Source organism: Kryptolebias marmoratus, linkage group LG20 (assembly GCF_001649575.2).
Source record: "Kryptolebias marmoratus isolate JLee-2015 linkage group LG20, ASM164957v2, whole genome shotgun sequence".
NCBI lineage: Eukaryota > Metazoa > Chordata > Actinopteri > Cyprinodontiformes > Rivulidae > Kryptolebias > Kryptolebias marmoratus.
Genome location: NC_051449.1, coordinates 20,985,960 through 21,008,731, shown reverse-complemented (window position 1 = coordinate 21,008,731; position 22,772 = coordinate 20,985,960). Strand labels below are relative to the sequence as shown.

At 38.3% G+C, this 22,772-nt stretch overlaps 3 protein-coding genes across 3 annotated transcripts in view; 1 reads left to right on the top strand and 2 right to left on the bottom strand.

Moving 5' to 3' along the window:
• Positions 1-3,621, top strand: part of zbtb41 (zinc finger and BTB domain containing 41) — a 15,815-nt gene extending 12,194 nt beyond the window's left edge. The window contains exons 10-11 of the mRNA XM_017420254.3: positions 83-171; positions 1,023-3,621. Coding sequence (XP_017275743.1) covers positions 83-171; positions 1,023-1,648 — 715 coding nt within the window. The 3' untranslated portion in view covers positions 1,649-3,621. The remainder of the gene's footprint in view (positions 1-82; positions 172-1,022) is intronic.
• Positions 2,839-13,338, bottom strand: LOC108238288 (coagulation factor XIII B chain-like). Its single transcript, XM_037981929.1, has 8 exons — positions 13,206-13,338; positions 12,920-13,111; positions 10,869-11,048; positions 10,600-10,791; positions 4,860-4,916; positions 4,073-4,342; positions 3,163-3,188; positions 2,839-2,996 (listed from the first exon to the last, which is right to left on the bottom strand). Exons 1-8 carry the CDS (start codon positions 13,261-13,263, stop codon positions 2,985-2,987), a joined length of 987 nt encoding a protein of 328 aa, XP_037837857.1. The 5' UTR covers positions 13,264-13,338; the 3' UTR covers positions 2,839-2,984.
• A 2,699-nt stretch (positions 13,339-16,037) lies between these two features.
• Positions 16,038-22,091, bottom strand: LOC108238287 (complement factor H-like). Its single transcript, XM_017420256.3, has 8 exons — positions 21,952-22,091; positions 21,679-21,870; positions 20,797-20,988; positions 19,865-19,921; positions 19,551-19,709; positions 19,300-19,464; positions 16,456-16,481; positions 16,038-16,285 (listed from the first exon to the last, which is right to left on the bottom strand). The coding sequence occupies exons 1-8, from the start codon at positions 22,007-22,009 to the stop codon at positions 16,274-16,276; spliced, it is 861 nt and encodes a 286-aa protein (XP_017275745.1). The 5' UTR covers positions 22,010-22,091; the 3' UTR covers positions 16,038-16,273.
• Between the last annotated feature and the right edge of the window lie 681 nt (positions 22,092-22,772).

Sequence of the window (22,772 nt, the reverse complement as noted above, 5' to 3'; positions counted from 1 at the left end):
CATCCCCCCCCCCCCGCCCGTACAATAACCAGAATTATTTGGCAAATGATCATCACTTCTGTCTCTGTTCCTTTTTCTTGAGGTACAAGACGGCTGTGCATCAGTGTGAGGTTTGCAAGAAAGAATTTAAAGGAAAGTCCAGTTTGGAAATGCACTTCAGGACTCACTCAGGTCGGGAAACCTTAAAAACAATAATTGTTTTTGCCTCAAAATATTGCTCTCCTTTGTGTGACATCCTTGTTGTGGTTGGAACACTGTAACTTCAGGGCGTCCAGTGTGGCGTTTGTGTCCATCCACTACAAAATCTGAAATCATTTGACCTACTGTAACTAAAATAAAGTGACAGATCCCTCTGGTCTGCCCACATTTTGTCATGTTATGGATGTTTGAATGGTGGAATACGTAGAGGGGCCTTGAATCAATTTTTTTCCCCCCAGCCTTAACTTTGACCACTAATACCTCCTTCCTCTCCGCTCCCAACCTGGCAACACATCACCTGCTGCATTTGAACACTGGTGTTATGACAAATTAGTGCGTACAGTTTGCTAAACTAATGAAAGGGATTAATCCATCACAGTTTTTTTATTTCTTCACCTATATAAATAGTGTTGTCACTTAAGGCAGCAGGGGTGTAATGGTACATGTATTCATCACACGTCGGTTCAGGAAAGAAGCAGAGAACGATACTGTTTAAACTCTACATCAAAATAGACACGACTGGTTCAGTCGTTCATTTTATTACGCTCTCGATCAGTTAATGTTGTAAATCACAAACCTGAAACACTCAGGTCGACACTGTGTAATAGTATAATTACCTTTGTGCAATCTTTAATTCCTTTGTTTTTGCAAAAGCATCAGCTCATAAACTTTGTAGAAACTCAGTATGGTTTTCATTAGTCCACCCCACTTATTGCAGCAGCTTGTAGAGATTTTTATTTTTTTGTCTCAGCCGTGTTCAGGACAGTAATTCTTCAAAGCAAAGGGTGGACAGAGCTGAATACATGGAGTATTTTGTGTTACAGGTGAGAAACCCCACAAATGTCCGGAGTGCCATCAGACTTTTCGGATCAAGAAGACCTTAACAAAGCATATGGTGATTCACTCGGACGCGCGGCCTTTTAACTGTCCCCACTGCAATGCCACCTTTAAAAGGAAGGACAAACTCAAGTACCACGTGGACCACGTGCACAGCGCTCGGTTTGCTGAGCCGTCCCCCAGGGAGGACAAAGTAGACTCCGTTCCTTTTGAGGAAACCGCAAAAACGTACACTACAGAACCTAAATCGGCCCCACGGAGCACCTCCGGCCCAACAAATGTCTGCGTACCCGTCACTTTAGTCCCCGTCCCCATGGCAGGAGGAGCACAGGGGGATCTGCACTCCCACAGGACAGCGTCTCACTCCTCCCAGACTCACGGTGTTGTTAACATTCAGACTCAAGGACAGCAGCAGAACTCTGGCTACCAAGCTGCAACAGATCTGGCGTTCTTAGAAAAGTACACCCTGACCCCTCAGCCTGCCAACATCGTCCACCCTGTGAGGTCCGATCAGATCCTGGAACCTCGAGAACAGTCCTACCTGGGTACACTGCTGGGACTGGACTCAGCTTCCTCCGTCCAAACCATCTCCAACTCTGATCACACTCATTAATTTAGTAAGAAATCTGCCCCCTGTCCCCTTCCAAACAAAAAAAGAAAAATAAATACAGCAGATTTAACAAAAGTTGCTGAACCTGACTGATCAAACAGGCCTTCTGGCTGAAAAAACAAATGTGGATGTATTTCTCTACACAGGTTTTATTTTATTTTATATCAGTTTATCCAAATTATAGCTTTGTAAATATATTAGCTAAAGAGTAACAGACAAATATGATCAACTGATAGATCCGACATTTTTATCTTAAAAATGTCGGCATTTGTTGGTTTTAACTTTTGATAAATTAGCTTTTGATTAACAAATTAAGTTATTCTTTAAAAGTTAAGTCCAGGATAGGATCCAGCTGCAACCTTATAATTCTGTCTGGAGTAAAGTTGAAGTCTGTCCTTTTCAGATAATGTCACTTCTCTGCAACATCCTGCCACACAAAGATTTTTGCTGTTTAACTCTGCATTAAAACAAACCGTTTTTTACAAGTTCTAATATGAATATGCGTGTTTTGAATTGCTGCGAAATATTTATGTGAGCGAGAGCCTTCGTCAAGATTCAAATCTGTTAAAAAAATAAAATTAAAGGTTGGCCTTTCATGCCAGAGTTTTAAACGTAGATCATCTCATGCTGAGAAATGATGGAGCTGTGGCTGTTTTAGTAAAAAATTGATAATAAAATTAGGCACAACCTCATGCAGCTATTGTATTCTAAGATTGTTTTGCTATGGCAGCCATCTTGAATTAGATTGACAAGAAAAGCTAATCCATTGTAGATGTGTACAAAACGTTACCTTTTTTCATTCCAATTGAAAGTTTCACTAAAATTCATCCAGTGGTTTCTGAGATATTTCGCTAACAAAGTCAGTGAACTTCAACAGTGAATGTCAGTTTTCAGCAAAGATGTCATGCAATGTGTAGCTCTCAAAGTATGTGTTGAAAATGCCGCTCAGCTACTGCCACACCTAATTTTAGCTCTGTAAAATGGGCGGAGTTACTGACAATTTTTATGTTTTCAAAGGTCAGTTGACTGTGGCGGCCATTTTGCAGAACAAACAGGTCTAAAGAATAAGGATAAGGTGGTTACAGTTTAAATAAAATACAGCTTAAAGCCAAAATGATGCAGACGAAAATAAGCTTCAGCTGAGGCCTTTATTGGGTTCAGAGCAAACTCGTGGGTTTTTGTTTACTTTTGAAACTTTTGAAACTTTTGAAATCTTTATTGGTACAGCGGATCAAACAACAACAACCCAACAGTGTGTGAGAGTGTCGTCATGTTGACTTGTCACACAGTTTTCAGTCCAACCAATCAGAGGCAGCAGCATCTTCTTAATTTTGCAGCTTCAGCAGGAACTCTGGTGACAAAATGGGTTTCATTACAGTAAACTATTAGTTTAAACATCAAGTAAATTATATACAATACATTTAGACAAAATGAGTAATGTTTTATTGAAGATGCTCACAGATAAATTGAATAAATGATTATAACCATAAAAATGTCTTTAAAAGAGGAACACTCACCGTTGAGATTTGTCCTCGGTTACAACCTGCGAAGAGTCATTAAAGCATAATATCAGTTTTAACAGCTTGTTTCTTGGGGGTAAATGTAGATTTTCAACATTGTTTCATTGTGTCCTGGTATTTAAAATACCAGATTCAATTAAATTAACAAAGGGAAAATAAAACTGCTTTGTTTTCTTCATATTAAGATTGATTAAACCACATCAGTTGGATTTATTGGTAAGAATTAGGTCTTTTTTTTTATACTGTTCACATTTTAGAGTGATGTCAACAGCTGCTTATTCTCATAGTTTACTGCACTGTACTTGTCAAAACTGACCTCAACAGGAAAATTAGATTCATGTTATATATATGTGTGTTTTATATCTGTAATATTATGAAACATAGCTTTTTTGTAACACAATAAAAACAGAAAAGTAACACAAACTGAGCAGTTCCAATAAACTAGCACAGACATCAGACCGACTCCCTTCATCCCTAACCTTTTGAAACCTGACATAAATGATATATAAGTTATTTGTGAACAACAAACACAGACTTTCTGAAGTAGGAAAAAGCCTGGTTTGTTGCTTCTCTCTGCTTTTAAAAGATTTTCACTAAACCAAAGCAAGTTAAGCTGCTGACTGTACTTTCAAAATTTAATCTACTGAGAGCTCTATTTTGTTATTAGTTTATCAGATAACATTTAAAACATTATTTGTAATAAAATCCAGTGGTTCCTATCATATTAAATCTTGTAGCTTTCACTGCTTAGAGTTGCTGCATAAAGATCTTCTGTTTCTGGATGTTCTGCAAAATTTAGTCAAAAAGTCAAATGTCTCGAGAGGACAGTGTTGAAAATCATGTTATCTATTACTTTATTTCTATTTACTGACTTGTTTAGATCTGTTAATCTTAAAATGATACTTACATCTGGTCTTATGCAGTTTTCCATCAATGCACTTGACCACAGAATAATTTTGAAAGATATGCACATTTGTACAGTCCAGCTCCTTCGTTTCACCATTTTTTATGTATTTAACTCCAACATTTTCTAGGTCAGGATAGTCTGCAGTGTTCATTTCACAGAAGTCCTGCCACAGCTCAGTAATTTTCCATTGCATCACAGTCTCATGCCCCGCCCCTGTTTCCATGCCCACGTAATCACAGCCATTAGTCTCACCTGTTACAGTCAGTATTTAAGACCTCAGCCAACACTCACTCCTTGTCAGATTATTGAATGGTTTAACCAAGTACATGTCCAGCGTATCTCCACAGTTTCTGAATTCCTTCATGCCCACGGACCCTTGCCTGGACCCCGACCCACGAGCCTTGCTTAACCCTTGCCTGACACCTCCTTGGAATCTGATTCACAGTAACCGACCTCGTTTCATGCTTCTGGACATCGCTTTTTTGGATTATCCCTTTCTGGATTTGGCTGCAACCTCTGGACTTTCTGGTTTTGACCCCCTGCCCGGCCCTGGACTCTCTCTTTCGCCTAAACCCCGTTCTGAACACTCACGACCGCCAGTCCCCGGCAGACTTACCTGTCCTGGTTCTGCCCTCGAGCTCCTACATGAGTATCAAGTCCAGTCTCAGTAATCCAGCTTGCCAAGTTTCTACAATAAAAACCATCAAACTTTGTCTGTGTCTGCGTGTACTGAATCCTGTTAAGTCCAACCTTGTCAGAAATGTAGAAATAAAAACTGCCTATTTACTTGATACGAAAGCAGGTTTGGTGTCTCCTTCATTAGAACCAGAGCTGGAGGGAAGTCCTGGAAGAGACACAGCAGAAGCATCTGTTAGGACGCTGTATTTATTGATTCATTCACAGGATCCTGTCATCATGTGCATTAGATTTAAAACTAGAAGTACTCAGAGAGAAATTCAACATTATGAAATGACAAGCAAATGTTAAGTCAATAAACACATTTTTAGCAGAAGCTAAACCTAAAACACCTGATTGTCTTCTGTTCTGAAAACAAGACAGTTGCAGGTTTGCCTCCTCGCCTTTCTGGGAGGAGTTTACATGTTGACCCCATACACAGGTGGGTTTTCTCCAGGTAGTCTGATTTCCTCCCACAGATAAAAAAACATATATGTTAGGTTAATTGGTAACTGTAAATAGTCTGTAGGTGTGAGTGAGAGCATGAATGGTTGTTTGACTTGTTTGTCTCTATGTGTCCCTCTTTTGGACACCTGTACCCCACCTCTCGTCCAATGACTGCTGGAGATAGACACCAGCTCCTCTGTGACCCTACATGGAAAAGCGGGTCAAAGAAAATGGATGGATAAAACATTACCACTGCTCATTTTCATGACATTTTGAAGCTCAGACAGAGGAAATGTCTACACACTGTTTTTTTGGAAAAACAACCCTGAAGACAGTGACGTGAGTCCTGCCAGTCCTGCATCCAGACCCAAGAGAAAATGAAAACATGAACTTTTTTTTACCCCTCCATCTGCACCGTGCCACTGTGGTCCAACTGCATCTCTCTAATTATGTGTGACTCTGTTCTTGATTTTATCATAGCTTGTTCATCACACAATGCTTTTAACAGGTAGAAATAAAGTTTGTTTGATGAAAACAACTGTTATAATGAATGCTGTGAAGGTTTTTTTTTATTTTTAGAAGAGATGGGGCCTGGTGTTGAAATGAATGAATTACATTATGATTATTTTTATCTGGGAAATTTTGTTTAAAATATGAATTTTCAACACACATGTCACCTGTTGGAATGAATAAAATTTGTAATCAAAGCTACTAGCAGCAATGATTGGCCTTCACATCTTAGCAACACTCTGACCTCTGTCACAACACTAGATGAAAAAAAAAACCATGAAAAAACCACCAGTCCTTGGTGAGCTTGGTCACAGAACAAAGTCCACGAGTAAAACATATGATTCCCAGTGCACGAGCTAAGGCAACGGCTTTATATTTACATGTAGATGTGTTGAGGACCAAACTGTGATCCAACCTGCATTTTCATGAAGATCAGATATTTTGTACTTGTTAAAACAGTTTTGTGTTTCAAGGCGAGAAGTTAAAATTTAAGGTCTAACCATGGCTACACCCTATGATGAAAACTTGCTAAATAAACTCCCCTGGTTTTCAAAATACAAATGTGATTTTAAAAAGAGTAAAAAAACCAGTTAATGCTTATTAAACATCTTGACAGTCAGAAATAATGATGATGCTCCTCTGGCTGTTTCAGGATTTCCACCACCTACAGAACCTCCAGCTGCTCGTGAGTCTGAAGAACACGGAGGGACGAATAAGATGCTTGTGGTTTTAATTTCAATACAATTTAAATACAAAATGAAATTAAGAAAAAGAAGTTTCAGTTGAAAACTTGTGATTGTTAACTCTTAAACTGTGGATCTTTATTGGTATAACAGATCAAAATAAAACCCAGCAGTGTTTAACAGCGTCTTCATGTTGAGTTTCCGCAAAGAGGCCATGTTTGTAGTTCTCAGTCCATTAGCAGCATCTCCTCCTTAATGTTGCAGCCTCAGCAGAGACCCTGGTTACAAAACAGAGGCCTTGTTACCATTGATAAATTATAGTTTAAATAAATTAAATATGTATAGTTCACTGCATGTTAAAAGCTGTAATTATTATGAGCTATGATGCAACAACTAAGAAAGTTCCAGATAAAATGTTTGCACAAATGATTAAAACCTAAAAACTCACCAGACTTATTTGTCCTCGGTTACAACCTGTGAGGAGTCAGAAAAAAAATGAACAGCTTGTTTTTAGACGACGAATGCTGATTTCTCTCAATCTGTACAGGCGTCTAAGTTCTAATACAGTTTTATTGCAATTTGTTATTTGAAATACCAGTATTAGTTCAAATCAGACAGAAAATAATGAGACAGATTTAATTTTCTAAAATCAAAGTTAGTTTAAAAAAAAATAATGGTGCTATCTATTGTATGACTTTTATTTGATATTAATTGTTTGTATTGTTCCATTTCTTTAATGTACTCAAAATTGATCTTCATTATTTTACACGTTGTCTTTTAGGTTTTGTAGCTGTTTAAGCAGGTTAGGAAGTTATCATTGTTAATGAAGTTTTTTGGTAATAAAGTTTGTTGAAGTTTGTATACAATGTACAGCAGCAAAGTGTGGTCCAACCATTGAGATACTCTACAACTAGAGACAGGACCACACGCTGGAAGCTGAAGCCACCATGGATGAGCGCCCTCTAGTGGCTGTCTGCAGTACAACTTTTAAATCCCACCCCTCTGTGTAAATGAATGGACATTTGCCTCAATAAAATTAAAATACACTTCATTCATTATTTTTTGGAGCTGCTTATTTTTGTTGATTCAGCAGTTTGTGTTGCTGGGAACGTGTTATTTGGAACTGATCGACGTGGCGTTTGGAGTCACTCTGGGTTTGCAAACTTGAGTTGTTTAACCAAGGCAGCAGTGAGACACCAGAGCACAGCTGGACACTCATAAGCAGCAGAGTTTTTGAAAACTTTTGGTGAAACCTGAGTGGATCTAGAGCTCAGTGAAGAGAGTGAAAAGTTTATCTCTGGGGTCTGAAAACAGAAGCATCTCTGGTTATGTGGTGGAGATAAAGTTTCCTGAAGATGTTGCAGGAGTTAAAGGACCAATAAAAACAGAAAAGTAACACAAACTGAGCAGTTCCAATAAACTAGCACAGACATCAGACCGACTCCCTTCATCCCTAACCTTTTGAATATAAAAGTTATTTGTGAACAACAAACAGACTTTCTAAAGTCGGAAAAAAACACTTGGTTTGTTGCTTCTCTCTGCTTTTAAAAAAAATTCACTAAACCAAGTTAAAGCAAGTTAAGCTGCTGACTGTACTTTCAAAATTTAATCTACTGAGAGCTCTATTTTGTTATTAGTTTATCAGATAACATTTAAAACATTATTTGTAATAAAATCCAGTGGTTCCTATCATATTAAATCTTGTAGCTTTCACTGCTTAGAGTTGCTGCATAAAGATCTTCTGTTTCTGGATGTTCTGCAAAATTTAGTCAAAAAGTCAAATGTCTCGAGAGGACAGTGTTGAAAATCATGTTATCTATTACTTTATTTCTATTTACTGACTTGTTTAGATCTGTTAATCTTAAAATGATACTTACATCTGGTCTTATGCAGTTTTCCATCAATGCACTTGACCACAGAATAATTTTGAAAGATATGCACATTTGTACAGTCCAGCTCCTTCGTTTCACCATTTTTTATGTATTTAACTCCAACATTTTCTAGGTCAGGATAGTCTGCAGTGTTCATTTCACAGAAGTCCTGCCACAGCTCAGTAATTTTCCATTGCATCACAGTCTCATGCCCCGCCCCTGTTTCCATGCCCACGTAATCACAGCCATTAGTCTCACCTGTTACAGTCAGTATTTAAGACCTCAGCCAACACTCACTCCTTGTCAGATTATTGAANCTGGAGGGAAGTCCTGGAAGAGACACAGCAGAAGCATCTGTTAGGACGCTGTATTTATTGATTCATTCACAGAATCCTGTCATCATGTGCATTAGATTTAAAAACTAGACGTACTCAAAGAGCGCAAACCTACACCAAGGCCATAGTGTCATTAAAGGAAAGTGTGATCCAGATTGTGATCGTAATCTTGCTCTTAGACAAACCGATTGAAAACACAAGTTCATTGGCGGACATAACTAAGGGGTCACTTGTGACTTTTTACCTTTTATTTTTAAAAAACATTTTTTGTCTCAAGAAAACTGAACGATTTTGGTGATTAAATGAGTGTTTTTTTGCGTTCGTCATCATTCTTCATCACTGACATGACACTTGGAGATGAGCTGGAACAGTAATGTGTTGAATAATGCCTCATGTTTCACTTCCAGTGTTGTCCTGATTTCTGATGAAAAATAATCTTTTCGTTTAACTGTGTTTTAAAAACAAGATTTGTTATCTAGAGATCACGTCTTATAAATAAATGTCTAAGCATGTCTTTATTCTGCTTCCGTAAAAAAATGTGGTCAGGAAAACATACTTTTACTTTCGCCTTTTACCATACTATAATAAATATACAGTAATATATTTATGGTGTGCTTAAACAGCAAATGAAGAGGATTCCAACCTTCATTAGAAACCTTCAGGTTACACTGTCATTACCCAGGTGGGCATTGAAGTCCCCCGGCAGAATGAGTCCACAGCTGGAGCACCTTCCAGCACCCCAACTAAGTCGCCTTGTGCTGAAAAGTGCTATATAAATAAATGTACCTACCTACCTACCTACCTACCTACCTACCTACCTACCTACCTACCTACCTACCTACCTACCTAAGGACTCAAGAAGGCTGGGTACTCTAATGCCCCTTTTCCACTGGGCTACTGAAACTTGGCACCATTTGTGGAAACAATGGTAGATCTATGGACAATGCAGGCCCTGTGTTGTTGCTGTTTTTTAAACTTATGGGGATTCTCCTGAGACTTCAGGAAGAGAGGCGCAGTGGAAGAAATGCTCTGGATGCCGCGATTGTTCCGCAGAGTAGGACAGCTGTTATCCGCCGTAGACTTCAGGCTTTACAGCGCCTTCAGCTGGGGGACAGACGGCATAAACGTTGCAAGGTAAGCTATTGCTGTTGTTTATATTCCTACCGTTTGCTCTTTATGCTTGCATCTGGTCACACCCACGACCAATGAGTGAACAGGAGCTAAGCTTGCACCGCCCATGAAGCAAAGCCGGCCCGGCTGGCCCTACTCCGAAGCAGGGACCAAAAAAGCAGGGACCGGCCTCAAAAAAATGCTGGTGGAAATGTGCGCAAAGCAAGCGGAGTAGAGTGGAGCTGGGACCTTTAGAGCCAGTGGAAAAGGGGCATGAACTGCATAGGCATAGGTGCATAGGCACAGAGAACGGTCAAAGCCCATCCCCCCACCTGAAGGTGCAGGGAAGCTACTTTCTTATCTACCGAGGAAAACTGCAACACACAGGTGCCAAGCCGGGGGGCTATAAGTAGGCTGCTGTCATAGCACTATACACCCGACCTGTATGGCCCCTCCTGCAGGTGGTGCACCCACAGGAAGGCAAACCCATGTAGCTTATTTGGGCTGAGCCTGACTGGACCCCAAGGGTAGAGGCATGGTCACCAGACGCTCACCAACAAGCCCCTCTTCCAGGCCTGATTCCAGGGCGAGGCCTCGGTAACCCACGTCCAGGCAAGGGACATCAAGTTTCTTGCTGTCTTATATCCATACAACTGCTCTTTGTCTGGCCTGTCACCTACGACCAGTCTACCTTGGGAGACCCTACTGGGGTCAGTTGCCCCACGGCACAGCTTCCAGGATCATTCCAGCACACAAACTCCTCCACCATAATGTTTTATGATTCCTGGGTTTGAATTCCCCTCACTGTTCTTTTAGGTGCCATACACGTGAATAACTTTCAAACTCATTAAATGAAGTTATTTTATACCTCATATCTCACCATATCGTTCACTTACTGCACACTGAGCCTTCAGTCCAGGTTCCATCATTACAAGTGATGGATTTCTTTGTCTTCTTATCCTCTGTTACATATCCGTCTTTACACTGATACTCCACCTCTGAACCCGTATCAAACACGTCCTGGTATTTCTGATGAATGATGACTGAATTTGGGCTATTGGGTGGTTCGCTGCATGCCCTGGGACTTTCTGTAAATAAGAAAAAAAGGTAAGTTAGAACAGAAAATGATGCTCCACGGCCATTTGGAGTGAAACATCAGACTTACTTTCGCAGATGGGCACAGAGATCCATTTTCCATTTTTACAGTAAGCTGAATTTTGCTGGTCTTTGGGTACATATCCTCTGTTACATGTTATCTCTATCATATGTCCATTTTCAAAAAAAACACTTGAGGTTTTGATGTCTTTTGCATTGGGAATTGTTAGTGGAAAGCAGAACGTTTCGCCTGAGGAAGAAAAAAAAAAAAAACAGACAAACTTTAAACTAAAAAGTTTAAACCTAAAAATCAGAGGTTATGTCTCATTTCAGAAGTAAAGGCGGAAGAACAAATAAACCCCGATGAGATACCAAAACCTAGGTTTGAAAAAGAAAGAAAGAAACAATAATTTTCATTTTAAGCCAACTTACTTCACATTTGTAAAGGCTTGATACAATCAGCTCATGTTTCGATTTGATTTGATTTGATTCAAGTTTATTGAACACAGAGGTACAATTAAAACTAAAGCAATACTGAGTAGAAGTATAAACTTATTAACACCCACCCCATCTCCAGCTACATCACAAAATGCTCTCATCCCTTCATTCTACTTTAACTAAATCAATATATTCAATAATAATAGTAGCTATAATAGTATTAACAATGATAAGTAATATTAATGCTAACAATGCAATGTAAGAACAACAGCAGAATACATTAAAACAGTTTCTCATATGTAGTATAAACCATTTCTTTGTATAAACATTTGAATTGTTCAGTATTTGGACTTTGCTTTAACTCTACAGTCAAACTGTTCCATAGTTTCACACCACAGACTGCAACACAAAAACTTTGTCTTGTGGTTCTGATCTTACAAGATTTGAATTTATATTTCCCTCTGAGATTATAAAGTCCTTCTTCCTTTGAAAACATTTTTTGAATATTTTCTGGTAACTGTTCATTTTGCGCTTTAAATAACATGCACACTGTTTGTAATTTTAACCAAATCATGAAGTTTTAGTAATTTGGAATGTTTAAATAATGGATTTGTATGATCCAGGTAGTCAACCTTATTGATAATTCTTATTGCTCTTTTTTGCAATTTAATTAATGGCTGTAATGTTGTAGCGTAATTGTTGCCCCATATTTCTGCACAGTAACTTAGAAAGGGTAAAACTAAGGAACAGTAAAGGATATGCAGTGCTTTCTGATTAACCAACTGCTTGGCTTTATTTAATATAAAAGTATAAGTTTGATATTTTATTCTGTATGTATCGTATATAAGGTAACCAACTAGCCTTATCATCGATAACAACTCCCAGAAATTTCTGTTCCTGAACCCTTTCAATATTTACTCTATTAATCTCTATTTGTATTTCCACACGTGGTCTACAATTTATAAATAACATTATTTTAGTTTTAATCAAGTTTAGGGACAGCTTGTCACCATCAAACCACACCATAAGTTTATTCATCTCTTCTTTTACTTTGTTTAGCAGTTCATCCGTATCATGTCCAACAAAAAATATATGTGTCATCTGCGAATAATACACGTTTCATGTTAAATTTTCGCCTTATCACGCTGTGTTAAGGTGAAAATTTAACAGGGATCACAAAAGTATCACAATAAACTAACAATGGGAGTTTGCTGTCCAACATGCGAGATAAACCCAGATCATGTGATTCTCGAATGTAAGCTGCACACGGTTTGCACGGGAGGTCTCTGGGCCTTCACCATGAATTTCAGCCGCGCTGTGGGGGAAGAAACACCATTCAGTGGCATAAGAGGATGTAGGTGAAAGGGTTCTTCTATCGTAGCCTTGGCGTGAGGCTAGAGTGGCCAATGCTGCTTCAAATTACCATGACCAAGCCACGTCAATGTTTATTTTTAACTTTTGTTTAAAGCTGCCCATTTGAAGAGAACTGTAAGCAAAGTAATGCTTTGCCTCTTTCTTGATGTACTTTAGATATTCATTCCATTTATACACTGAACTTGTGGATACAAAAGCTCTTTTTTTGATTGATTGGCGTAATCTGTCACAACTGCAGAATATATTGACTTAAAAGGCCTTATTTATGCCTCATGGAAACACTTTAAAATGAACTGGTGACATACTTACCAATACACTGTGGCGCATGGGACCAGTTACCATTTTGACATGTGCTGGTTGCCCACCAGCCTTCCACTGCAGGTTTATATCCATTATCACAGGCATATTTGATTTGGTCTTCATGATTATAGGATTTCTGCACAGGGAGAAAATAACCTTTGTCCAGGATAGGAGCGCTGCAAGACTCCTCTGCACTTTTAGCTGAATTCAGAGCAAAACAGATAAACGTCAGTGGGACAAATGTCCTCAGAGACTTTTTCAGATATCGCCATCAATTGAGATTTATTACACTTACCAAGCAGCTCCCCAGGAATCCAGAGCAGAAGAACAAATCCAAGACACCTCACCGACATGTTGCCAGGGACCAAACCACAGCAAGAAAGCAGAGTTAGGAGCACCGTTCAAATTAGAACAAGTTAATAATTATTGGGCATTTCCCGCTAAGAGATAAAAAGTGAAGAAATAGTAAACATTGCGTTGAACAGACACACTGCTGTCAACACAAGATGTACAAACATATTGCTTAAATGGAATTTATAGGAAAAACAGGGAAACAAAGATAAATATTTTGTGCTTAATTTGTTAAGAATATTATACTCTTTCTGAAAGTGAGAACTACATGAAGAATGTAATGATTTTTAAGAATTTATTGATGTTCATTATGTTTCATTTAACAATTGGGAAATACCCACATTACGAGACGATTGCTTAATTTCCCAGAAAGTTTTCTTTACAAAGTTCTGAGCGTGTTTACTGTCCTGATTTGAAACTGATTTCCAGGCCTGCCAAGATCAGGTTCAACATTATGAAATGACAAGCAAATGTTAAGTCAATAAACACATTTTTAGCAGAAGCTAAACCTAAAACACCTGATTGTCTTCTGTTCTGAAAACAAGACAGTTGCAGGTTTGCCTCCTCGCCTTTCTGGGAGGAGTTTACATGTTGACCCCATACACAGGTGGGTTTTCTCCAGGTAGTCTGATTTCCTCCCACAGATAAAAAAACATATATGTTAGGTTAATTGGTAACTGTAAATAGTCTGTAGGTGTGAGTGAGAGCATGAATGGTTGTTTGACTTGTTTGTCTCTATGTGTCCCTCTTTTGGACACCTGTACCCCACCTCTCGTCCAATGACTGCTGGAGATAGACACCAGCTCCTCTGTGACCCTACATGGAAAAGCGGGTCAAAGAAAATGGATGGATAAAACATTACCACTGCTCATTTTCATGACATTTTGAAGCTCAGACAGAGGAAATGTCTACACACTGTTTTTTTGGAAAAACAACCCTGAAGACAGTGACGTGAGTCCTGCCAGTCCTGCATCCAGACCCAAGAGAAAATGAAAACATGAACTTTTTTTTACCCCTCCATCTGCACCGTGCCACTGTGGTCCAACTGCATCTCTCTAATTATGTGTGACTCTGTTCTTGATTTTATCATAGCTTGTTCATCACACAATGCTTTTAACAGGTAGAAATAAAGTTTGTTTGATGAAAACAACTGTTATAATGAATGCTGTGAAGGTTTTTTTTTATTTTTAGAAGAGATGGGGCCTGGTGTTGAAATGAATGAATTACATTATGATTATTTTTATCTGGGAAATTTTGTTTAAAATATGAATTTNGAGAGGAGACCTGTCTGACACTCAGGGGTAAATTGTTCCAGAGCTTGGGAGCAGCAACAGCAAATGCTCTGTCGCCTCTGAGCTTCAGCCTAGTTTTGGGGACTGTCAGCAGTGACTGATCAGCTGATCTTAGGGATCGGGGTGTTAGGGTTAGGGTTAGGGTTAGGCTGAAGCAGCTCAGATAGATATGGTGGGGCCAGGTTATTCAAACATTTAAAAACAAATAACAGGAGCTTAAAATTAAATCTGTAGTGCACAGGGAGCCAATGAAGGGACGCCAAGATGGGACTAATGTGCTCGCGCCTACGGGTCCGAGTTAACAAACGAGCAGCAGAGTTCTGCACAAGCTGCAGACGGGCAAGAGAGGTCTGGCTAATGCCTACATACAGTGCATTACAATAATCAAGACGAGCTGTAATAAAAGCGTGGATTAATTTCTCAAGGTCAGATCTTGCTAGGATTGGTTTGACCTTTGATATTTGACAAAGCTGATAAAAACTTTTCTGAACAACACTGCTGATCTGTTTTTCAGACAGAGGCAAATATCTACACTCTGGTTTTTTGTAAGCACAACCCTGGAGACAATGGTTGTGTTTACAACCAGGAGAAAGCCAGGAGACCAAGAAGAGACAGCATCCCTCCAGACGTCTCTGAAGTCATACCTGAAAACATGAACTTTTCTTTCCCCTCCATCTGCACCGTGCCACTGTGGTCCAACTGCATCTCTCTAATTATGTGTGACTCTGTTCTTGATTGTTCATCAGACAATGCTTCTTAGAATTTTAACAGGTAGAAATAAAGCTTGTTTGATGAAAACAACTGTTATAATGAATGCTGTGAAGTGTTTTTTATTTTTAGAAGAGATGGGGCCTGGTGTTGAAATGAATGAATTACATTATGATTATTTTTATCTGGGAAATTTTGTTTAAAATATGAATTTTCAACACACATGTCACCTGTTGGAATGAATAAAATTTGTAATCAAAGCTACTAGCAGCAATGATTGGCCTTCACATCTTAGCAACACTCTGACCTCTGTCACAACACTAGATGAAAAAAAAACCCATGAAAAAACCACCAGTCCTTGGTGAGCTTGGTCACAGAACAAAGTCCACGAGTAAAACATATGATTCCCAGTGCACGAGCTAAGGCAACGGCTTTATATTTACATGTAGATGTGTTGAGGACCAAACTGTGATCCAACCTGCATTTTCATGAAGATCAGATATTTTGTACTTGTTAAAACAGTTTTGTGTTTCAAGGCGAGAAGTTAAAATTTAAGGTCTAACCATGGCTACACCCTATGATGAAAACTTGCTAAATAAACTCCCCTGGTTTTCAAAATACAAATGTGATTTTAAAAAGAGTAAAAAAACCAGTTAATGCTTATTAAACATCTTGACAGTCAGAAATAATGATGATGCTCCTCTGGCTGTTTCAGGATTTCCACCACCTACAGAACCTCCAGCTGCTCGTGAGTCTGAAGAACACGGAGGGACGAATAAGATGCTTGTGGTTTTAATTTCAATACAATTTAAATACAAAATGAAATTAAGAAAAAGAAGTTTCAGTTGAAAACTTGTGATTGTTAACTCTTAAACTGTGGATCTTTATTGGTATAACAGATCAAAATAAAACCCAGCAGTGTTTAACAGCGTCTTCATGTTGAGTTTCCGCAAAGAGGCCATGTTTGTAGTTCTCAGTCCATTAGCAGCATCTCCTCCTTAATGTTGCAGCCTCAGCAGAGACCCTGGTTACAAAACAGAGGCCTTGTTACCATTGATAAATTATAGTTTAAATAAATTAAATATGTATAGTTCACTGCATGTTAAAAGCTGTAATTATTATGAGCTATGATGCAACAACTAAGAAAGTTCCAGATAAAATGTTTGCACAAATGATTAAAACCTAAAAACTCACCAGACTTATTTGTCCTCGGTTACAACCTGTGAGGAGTCAGAAAAAAAATGAACAGCTTGTTTTTAGACGACGAATGCTGATTTCTCTCAATCTGTACAGGCGTCTAAGTTCTAATACAGTTTTATTGCAATTTGTTATTTGAAATACCAGTATTAGTTCAAATCAGACAGAAAATAATGAGACAGATTTAATTTTCTAAAATCAAAGTTAGTTTAAAAAAAAATAATGGTGCTATCTATTGTATGACTTTTATTTGATATTAATTGTTTGTATTGTTCCATTTCTTTAATGTACTCAAAATTGATCTTCATTATTTTACACGTTGTCTTTTAGGTTTTGTAGCTGTTTAAGCAGGTTAGGAAGTTATCATTGTTAATGAAGTTTTTTGGTAATAAAGTTTGTTGAAGTTTGTATACAATGTACAGCAGCAAAGTGTGGTCCAACCATTGAGATACTCTACAACTAGAGACAGGACCACACGCTGGAAGCTGAAGCCACCATGGATGAGCGCCATCTAGTGGCTGTCTGCAGTACAACTTTTAAGTCCCACCCCTCTGTGTAAATGAATGGACATTTGCCTCAATAAAATTAAAATACACTTCATTCAATTTTTTTTGGAGCTGCTGATTTTTGTTGATTCAGCAGTTTGTGTTGCTGGGAACGTGTTATTTGGAACTGATCGACGTGGCGTTTGGAGTCACTCTGGGTTTGCAAACTTGAGTTGTTTAACCAAGGCAGCAGTGAGACACCAGAGCACAGCTGGACACTCATAAGCAGCAGAGTTTTTGAAAACTTTTGGGGAAACCTGAGTGGATCTAGAGCTCAGTGAAGAGAGTGAAAAGTTTATCTCTGGGGTCTGAAAACAGAAGCATCTCTGGTTATGTGGTCGTGGAGATGTTACAGGAGTAAAAGGACCCATCCTCGTCCTCGCTTTCATCTGTCCAGAGCCACCACATGGACATAAAACTCCTGTTTTGTTGGCACAAACACTTTCCTTTCTCACAAACCCAAAGTTCCCTCTATGAGAGTACAAACAGTGTATGAACAAATACAAGCACAAAGTCAGCTTTCACAGAACTTAAATAAAACCCTTGGAAAGTGAGACGGTCCACTTATATCTCTATATGAGGAGTGTTATTCCACCTGTAAAGTTTAGCAGCAGTGCCTCGGGACCTTGTTCTGGTCTAGGCCCCCACTGCATCACAACTCTTTCTGTTGTGCTCGTTCAGCCAAGTGTTTTACCTGAAAGTGCTGTCGATACAAACAGCTTTAGTCCTCCTGCACAATGAAAGCCAAAGACCTATCTCAGTCCAGATTGAAAGAGTCACTGCAGAACTGCATGCGGTAGATGTTGTAACAAGGGGATTGTTAGTTAAATGTTTTGTTCCCAGGGGGACGGATCTGTGTGTGACACAGACGGAGAGTGGGCTAAGGTATGGCAATTGAAGTGCGGTAATGCACGTGTTCAATAAAGTTCATCATAAACAATAATACTGCTTTAACCGTCCATTCTGTATAGTTTGATAAAACAAAACAGAATGAAACATGGCGGCAGCAGTCGTAAATCCAGCTGATGTTTGTGCCAAGTAGTGAAGAGTGCTGCTAGCTTGTTGCAGTTAGCCTAGCCTGGGGGTTTGCATAACTGACTGGTCGATGTCTACGGAGCTGAAGGCTGAGCAGAGAATGGCGACAGATATTTCAAGCTGCCTCCAATACTTTGATGAGATTCAAACAATTTAGCTAAGACTTGGAAAAGTTGGAAGCAGGAGTTAAAGCTGTATGTGGACCTCACAATGCCTGATGCAGAGGAAACAGCTAAAGTTAAGTTGTTCAACTACCTTCTCGGAGAGAGGGGGAGGGAACTTTTGACAACACTGACAAGCGGTGCCCCATCTGGGAGAATAACATTGAGTGCAAAGATGCCACTATTTGATAACCATTGCAATTCAAAACTGAATGAGACTGTTGAGTGATACAAGATTTTTTTGTCAGAGACCAAGGACAGGACGAAAATACTGACAGCTATATGATGGAGTCCAGATTGGAAGAGTCACTGCAGAAATGCCTGAGGTAGATGTTGTTGCTCTGCCCCAAGCATCCTTATCATATTTTTTACTTTAATTCCAACAGAAAAAGTTATTTTTAGTACTACAGGAGGAAATGAGGTGACTGTCGTTCAGTCGAGGTGACAACTCAAGTTTAATCCAGCAATGCACCAGATCATCATGTCAGTGCTGATCACCACAGATCCTGAGAACAGGGTGGGAGTAAAAATCATCTGATGTTTACGTCTTTCTGGTAAAATCATCAGCTCCTAGAGTTGAAGTGATTTCATTGGCAGCTCAGTTTTCCTGCACTAAAACCTTTAGTGGAGTTTCCACTCATAAAATTCTCCACCTTATCAGGTTTGGCTCCACATTTTAATCAGAAATCTGTTTCACTTATAGTAAAATTTTGCATCTGTCCAATTATTTTATGATTTTGATCCAATTAACTTTTATAACAAACTTTTACTGTTTAAATTTATAATAAAGACAAAAGATTATCAAGTAGTCTAGTAAAAACATCAGACTGATTCCTCATGTTTTTTAAACCTTACATGAATGATGAGATAATATCTGAGAAGGAAAAAGTGTGCAAACGTAGACTTTGTAACTTTAAACTAAATCTGACTTCTTGTTGTTGAATAAGTCAAATCCATTTGGATAAAGTCTCTTATGTCAGATTGTGACACGCAGCACCATGTTAAGTTCAAAGGGCTGCAGAGGACAATATTTAACATCTGATGAACACTCACTCCATTTATTTTACTGATTTATGTAATAAGCTCAAAATAATACTTACATCTGGTCTTATGCAGTTTTCCATTAATGCACTTGACCACAGAAAAGTTTGGAAACTGCATCACATTCGTGCACTCCATCTGATGTCTGTCGCCATTTTTTATGTATTTAACTCCAACATTTTCTAGGTCAGGATAGTCTGCAGTGTTCATTTCACAGAAGTCCTCTGTACAAAAGAAACAAATAAAACATTTTCTCATTGGTTTTGTTAAATGACTGAACTAAAACCAGTTGGTGTTAAGTTGCTCTTACCTCTGCAGGTGGGGACCTCAGACCACGTTCCATCACTCTGACACACCACTGTCTCTGGACCCTCCAACTTATAAAAACTCACACATGTGTACTTCAAGGAACGCTGTCCTCCTTCTCTAATACTGTTAGGAACGTTGGGTAAATCTCCACAATGGTCAACTGAAAAGGACAAAATAAAACTGTATTTTAAAACATATATATCAAGCTGTCACATGCAACATGTTCAGCCCACGTTGTCTTTTCTTCTCATCTGTTTGATGTACATATTTAATGGAAAGTGTGATGGAAATATAAAGATAAAAACTGCTATTTACTTGATACAAAAGCAAGTTTGGTGTCTCCTTCATTAGAACCGGAGCTGGAGGGAAGTCCTGGAAGAGACACAGCAGAAGCATCTGTTAGGACGCTGTATTTATTGATTCATTCACAGAATCCTGTCATCATGTGCATTAGATTTAAAAATCCTATGTTACACAGACGTTTTCACTGAGAAGAAAACATAAAACTGTATTTTGTAACAAATATGTCAAGGTGTCACATGCAACATGTTCAGCCCACATTGTCTTTTCTTGTCATCACAAAGAAATAAACAAGAAGTTTAAAAAACCCCAAGTATACAAAAGTTTTGGCTTTTCCATGCACCGAAAAATAAAATAAGATTTTTTCACAGTTGTTTTCAGTGCTGTCCGTCTGTCTCTTGGGAAGATTACTATAAAAAATAATGAACAGACTTTGATGAAATTTTCAGGAAATGTTGCGAAACAAGGGATTGGATTCTCATGGTGACTCGGTTCACGATCTGGATCCTCCCAATTTTTAATGACCCTCTGGCCTTGGCAGATGTTTGCGCTCTCCGAGTTCTTTTAGTTTTTTATGCTTTTCTTGTCAATTTAAGGTGGAATGTTTGTAGATGTTTGCATTTTTGAGGGTTGAAGCTGTTTTGATGGTCTGTGGTAAAATGTTTTTATTAGAAATCATAATTAAATAAATAAAATTCCCTCCAGAAAGAAATGAAATTTATTGACCACATTTAGAGTGATGATTAAATTGGAACAACCTTTGTTGCAGCACTATTATGCAGTCAAACTCCAAAATGTGGTCCTTAAAGGTTGCAGCCTATGAGCTGGGACATGGTTGTAATTCATACCTGAAAACTGATTCTTATTAAAGTTCTTTCAAGTGCCAAGTCATCCACTCAGTGCAAACATGTTGTTTCAGTTCATACCTCATCATATTGTTCACTTACTGCATGTTGGACCTTCAGTCCATTGTCCAGCTCTGCAAAAGACAGACTTCTTGGTGGCTCCTTCCTCTGTAACATATCCACCTTTACACTGATACTCCACTTCTGAATCCTCAACAAACACCTCCTGGTAGTCCTCATCAATGATGACTGCATTGAGGACTTTAGGTGGCTCGGTGCATGAATTGAGAGTAGCTGTGAAATTAGAAAGTAATTTAAAAGTCCCTCAGACCCCAGAAAGCAAAAGACACTATTCTAGTTAAGGAATGGGTGGGAGCAATGAATAAAATAGCCAGTTATGAACAGCTGATATTCAGGCTGAATAATCAGGAGAAAATATTTATGAATAAAATATTATTTATATTATAAATATTTATTTACATGAATCTTCTACAATGTGGAGGAGAAGAGGAATAAGACCGAGAGCTTTCTGAACAGATACAAATGAGAATGGCTTCCTCTTTTTCATAACAAGAAATGAACTTTGGAGAGAAGGATGGGGGGAGTGAAGCTGTAGGTGTCAACTATGTTTTTGTATATATTTAGTTTTTCCTTTTTCCTTTTTTTTTGTCACTGGTTCTTTACTTTGGTTTTTATTTGGTCTTTATAAAGAGGAGGCTCCATCTTTGTTATGTTCTTTCTCATGTTTGACTGTTTGTATACTAATTGTTAACTGGTTGTTATGTTGAAAAGCAATAAAAAAGAGAATAACAAAAAAGAAAATATTTTAAAAGTGACAACAGAAAAAGATTTTCTATAACTGTAGCTATATATATATATATATATATATATATATATATATATATATATATATATATATATATATATATATTAACCAGTTATTTTTCCTACAACTACCAAAAATGAATAAAATAAACTACTTACCTCTACAATGTGGTGTCAAAATCCATTTGCCTTTTATACATGTACTTGTTGCCCACCAGCCTTTTTCTATTGGTTTATATCCATTATCACAGGCATAACTGATCTTTGCTCCATGTGGATAAGATTCCTGCACAGGAAGAAAAAAACCTCCTTCCAGGCTGGGAGCGCTACAAGGCTGTGCTGTGCTTTGTGCTGAAATACAAAAAAAGAAGAAGAAAAACCTTAATGAACCAAACTCAGATGTCTCCATGAAGTTGAATTTAAAACACCTACCATGCAGCACTGCAGGAATCCAAACCAGAAGAGCAAATCTAAGATACATCACCCACATGTTGTCAGGAATTAAACCACCAGAAAGAGCTCAGAGTTAAGAGCCTCGTTCAGTTAATAATTACTGGACATTTCCCCTAAAAAAGAAGAAGTGAAGAAATAGTAAATATTGCATTGAACTGTAGGTTTCTGATGCTTGGAAGTCAGAGTTGAACAATCTAGGAGAATGTTTAATGTTCAGATTTAAAACTAATTTCCAACACTGCTGGGGTCAAAGGTCAGCCTTCTAAAATATCAAACCACTGTCATGTTACAGGACTGAAGTTTATAAAAAGAGTAAACTACTAAAGTTATGGGAAACTAAACCTAGCTTTTGGTGACATTTGACAGCTGGGATATTTTTCTGGTACCTAGACTACTTTTTAGATCCTGACCTTAAATCCTGTTAGTTCCTCTTTGTCTCCTTGGTTCTTCTTTTGAGGCAAACCTGAAGCTTCAGGGTGGGGATTTGAGGTTTTGGTTATATTAGGATGCTAAACATGTCCTATTTAAACCAAATCAACTGTATTTATAAAGTATCTTTCATACTGCAATGTTAAACAAAAAGTACTTTATACCAGATAAAAACTGAACAAAGCAGCAAAAAAACTCATGTACAACAACAGTTAAACAGCAATTCCACCTGGAGAGACTCACGAAAAAGAGAAGCTGCAATTAAATGGTTTTATTTGACATGAATGACATAAGATATTTGGCGCTCGGACCTCGGCGGAAGACGCGAGTGTCGACAATAGCAATGCGCTTCGACGAGAAGCTCAGGTTGA

Coding starts and splice junctions, on each gene's coding strand:
- LOC108238288 (XM_037981929.1), bottom strand. CDS start 13,263: ATGTCGGTGAGGTGTCTTGGATTTGTTCTTCTGCTCTGGATTCCTGGG. Junction 4,917..10,599: donor GACTGAAGGCTCAGTGTGCA/GTAAGTGAACGA, acceptor TGTCTCTTCCAG/GACTTCCCTCCAGCTCTGGT. Junction 4,343..4,859: donor CAAACCTGCTTTCGTATCAA/GTAAATAGGCAG, acceptor GGCTGAGGTCTT/AAATACTGACTGTAACAGGT.
- LOC108238287 (XM_017420256.3), bottom strand. CDS start 22,009: ATGTGGGTGATGTATCTTAGATTTGCTCTTCTGGTTTGGATTCCTGCA. Junction 20,989..21,678: donor TTTGACACCACATTGTAGAG/GTAAGTAGTTTA, acceptor CTAATTTCACAG/CTACTCTCAATTCATGCACC. Junction 19,465..19,550: donor TGAGGTCCCCACCTGCAGAG/GTAAGAGCAACT, acceptor TCTTTTGTACAG/AGGACTTCTGTGAAATGAAC.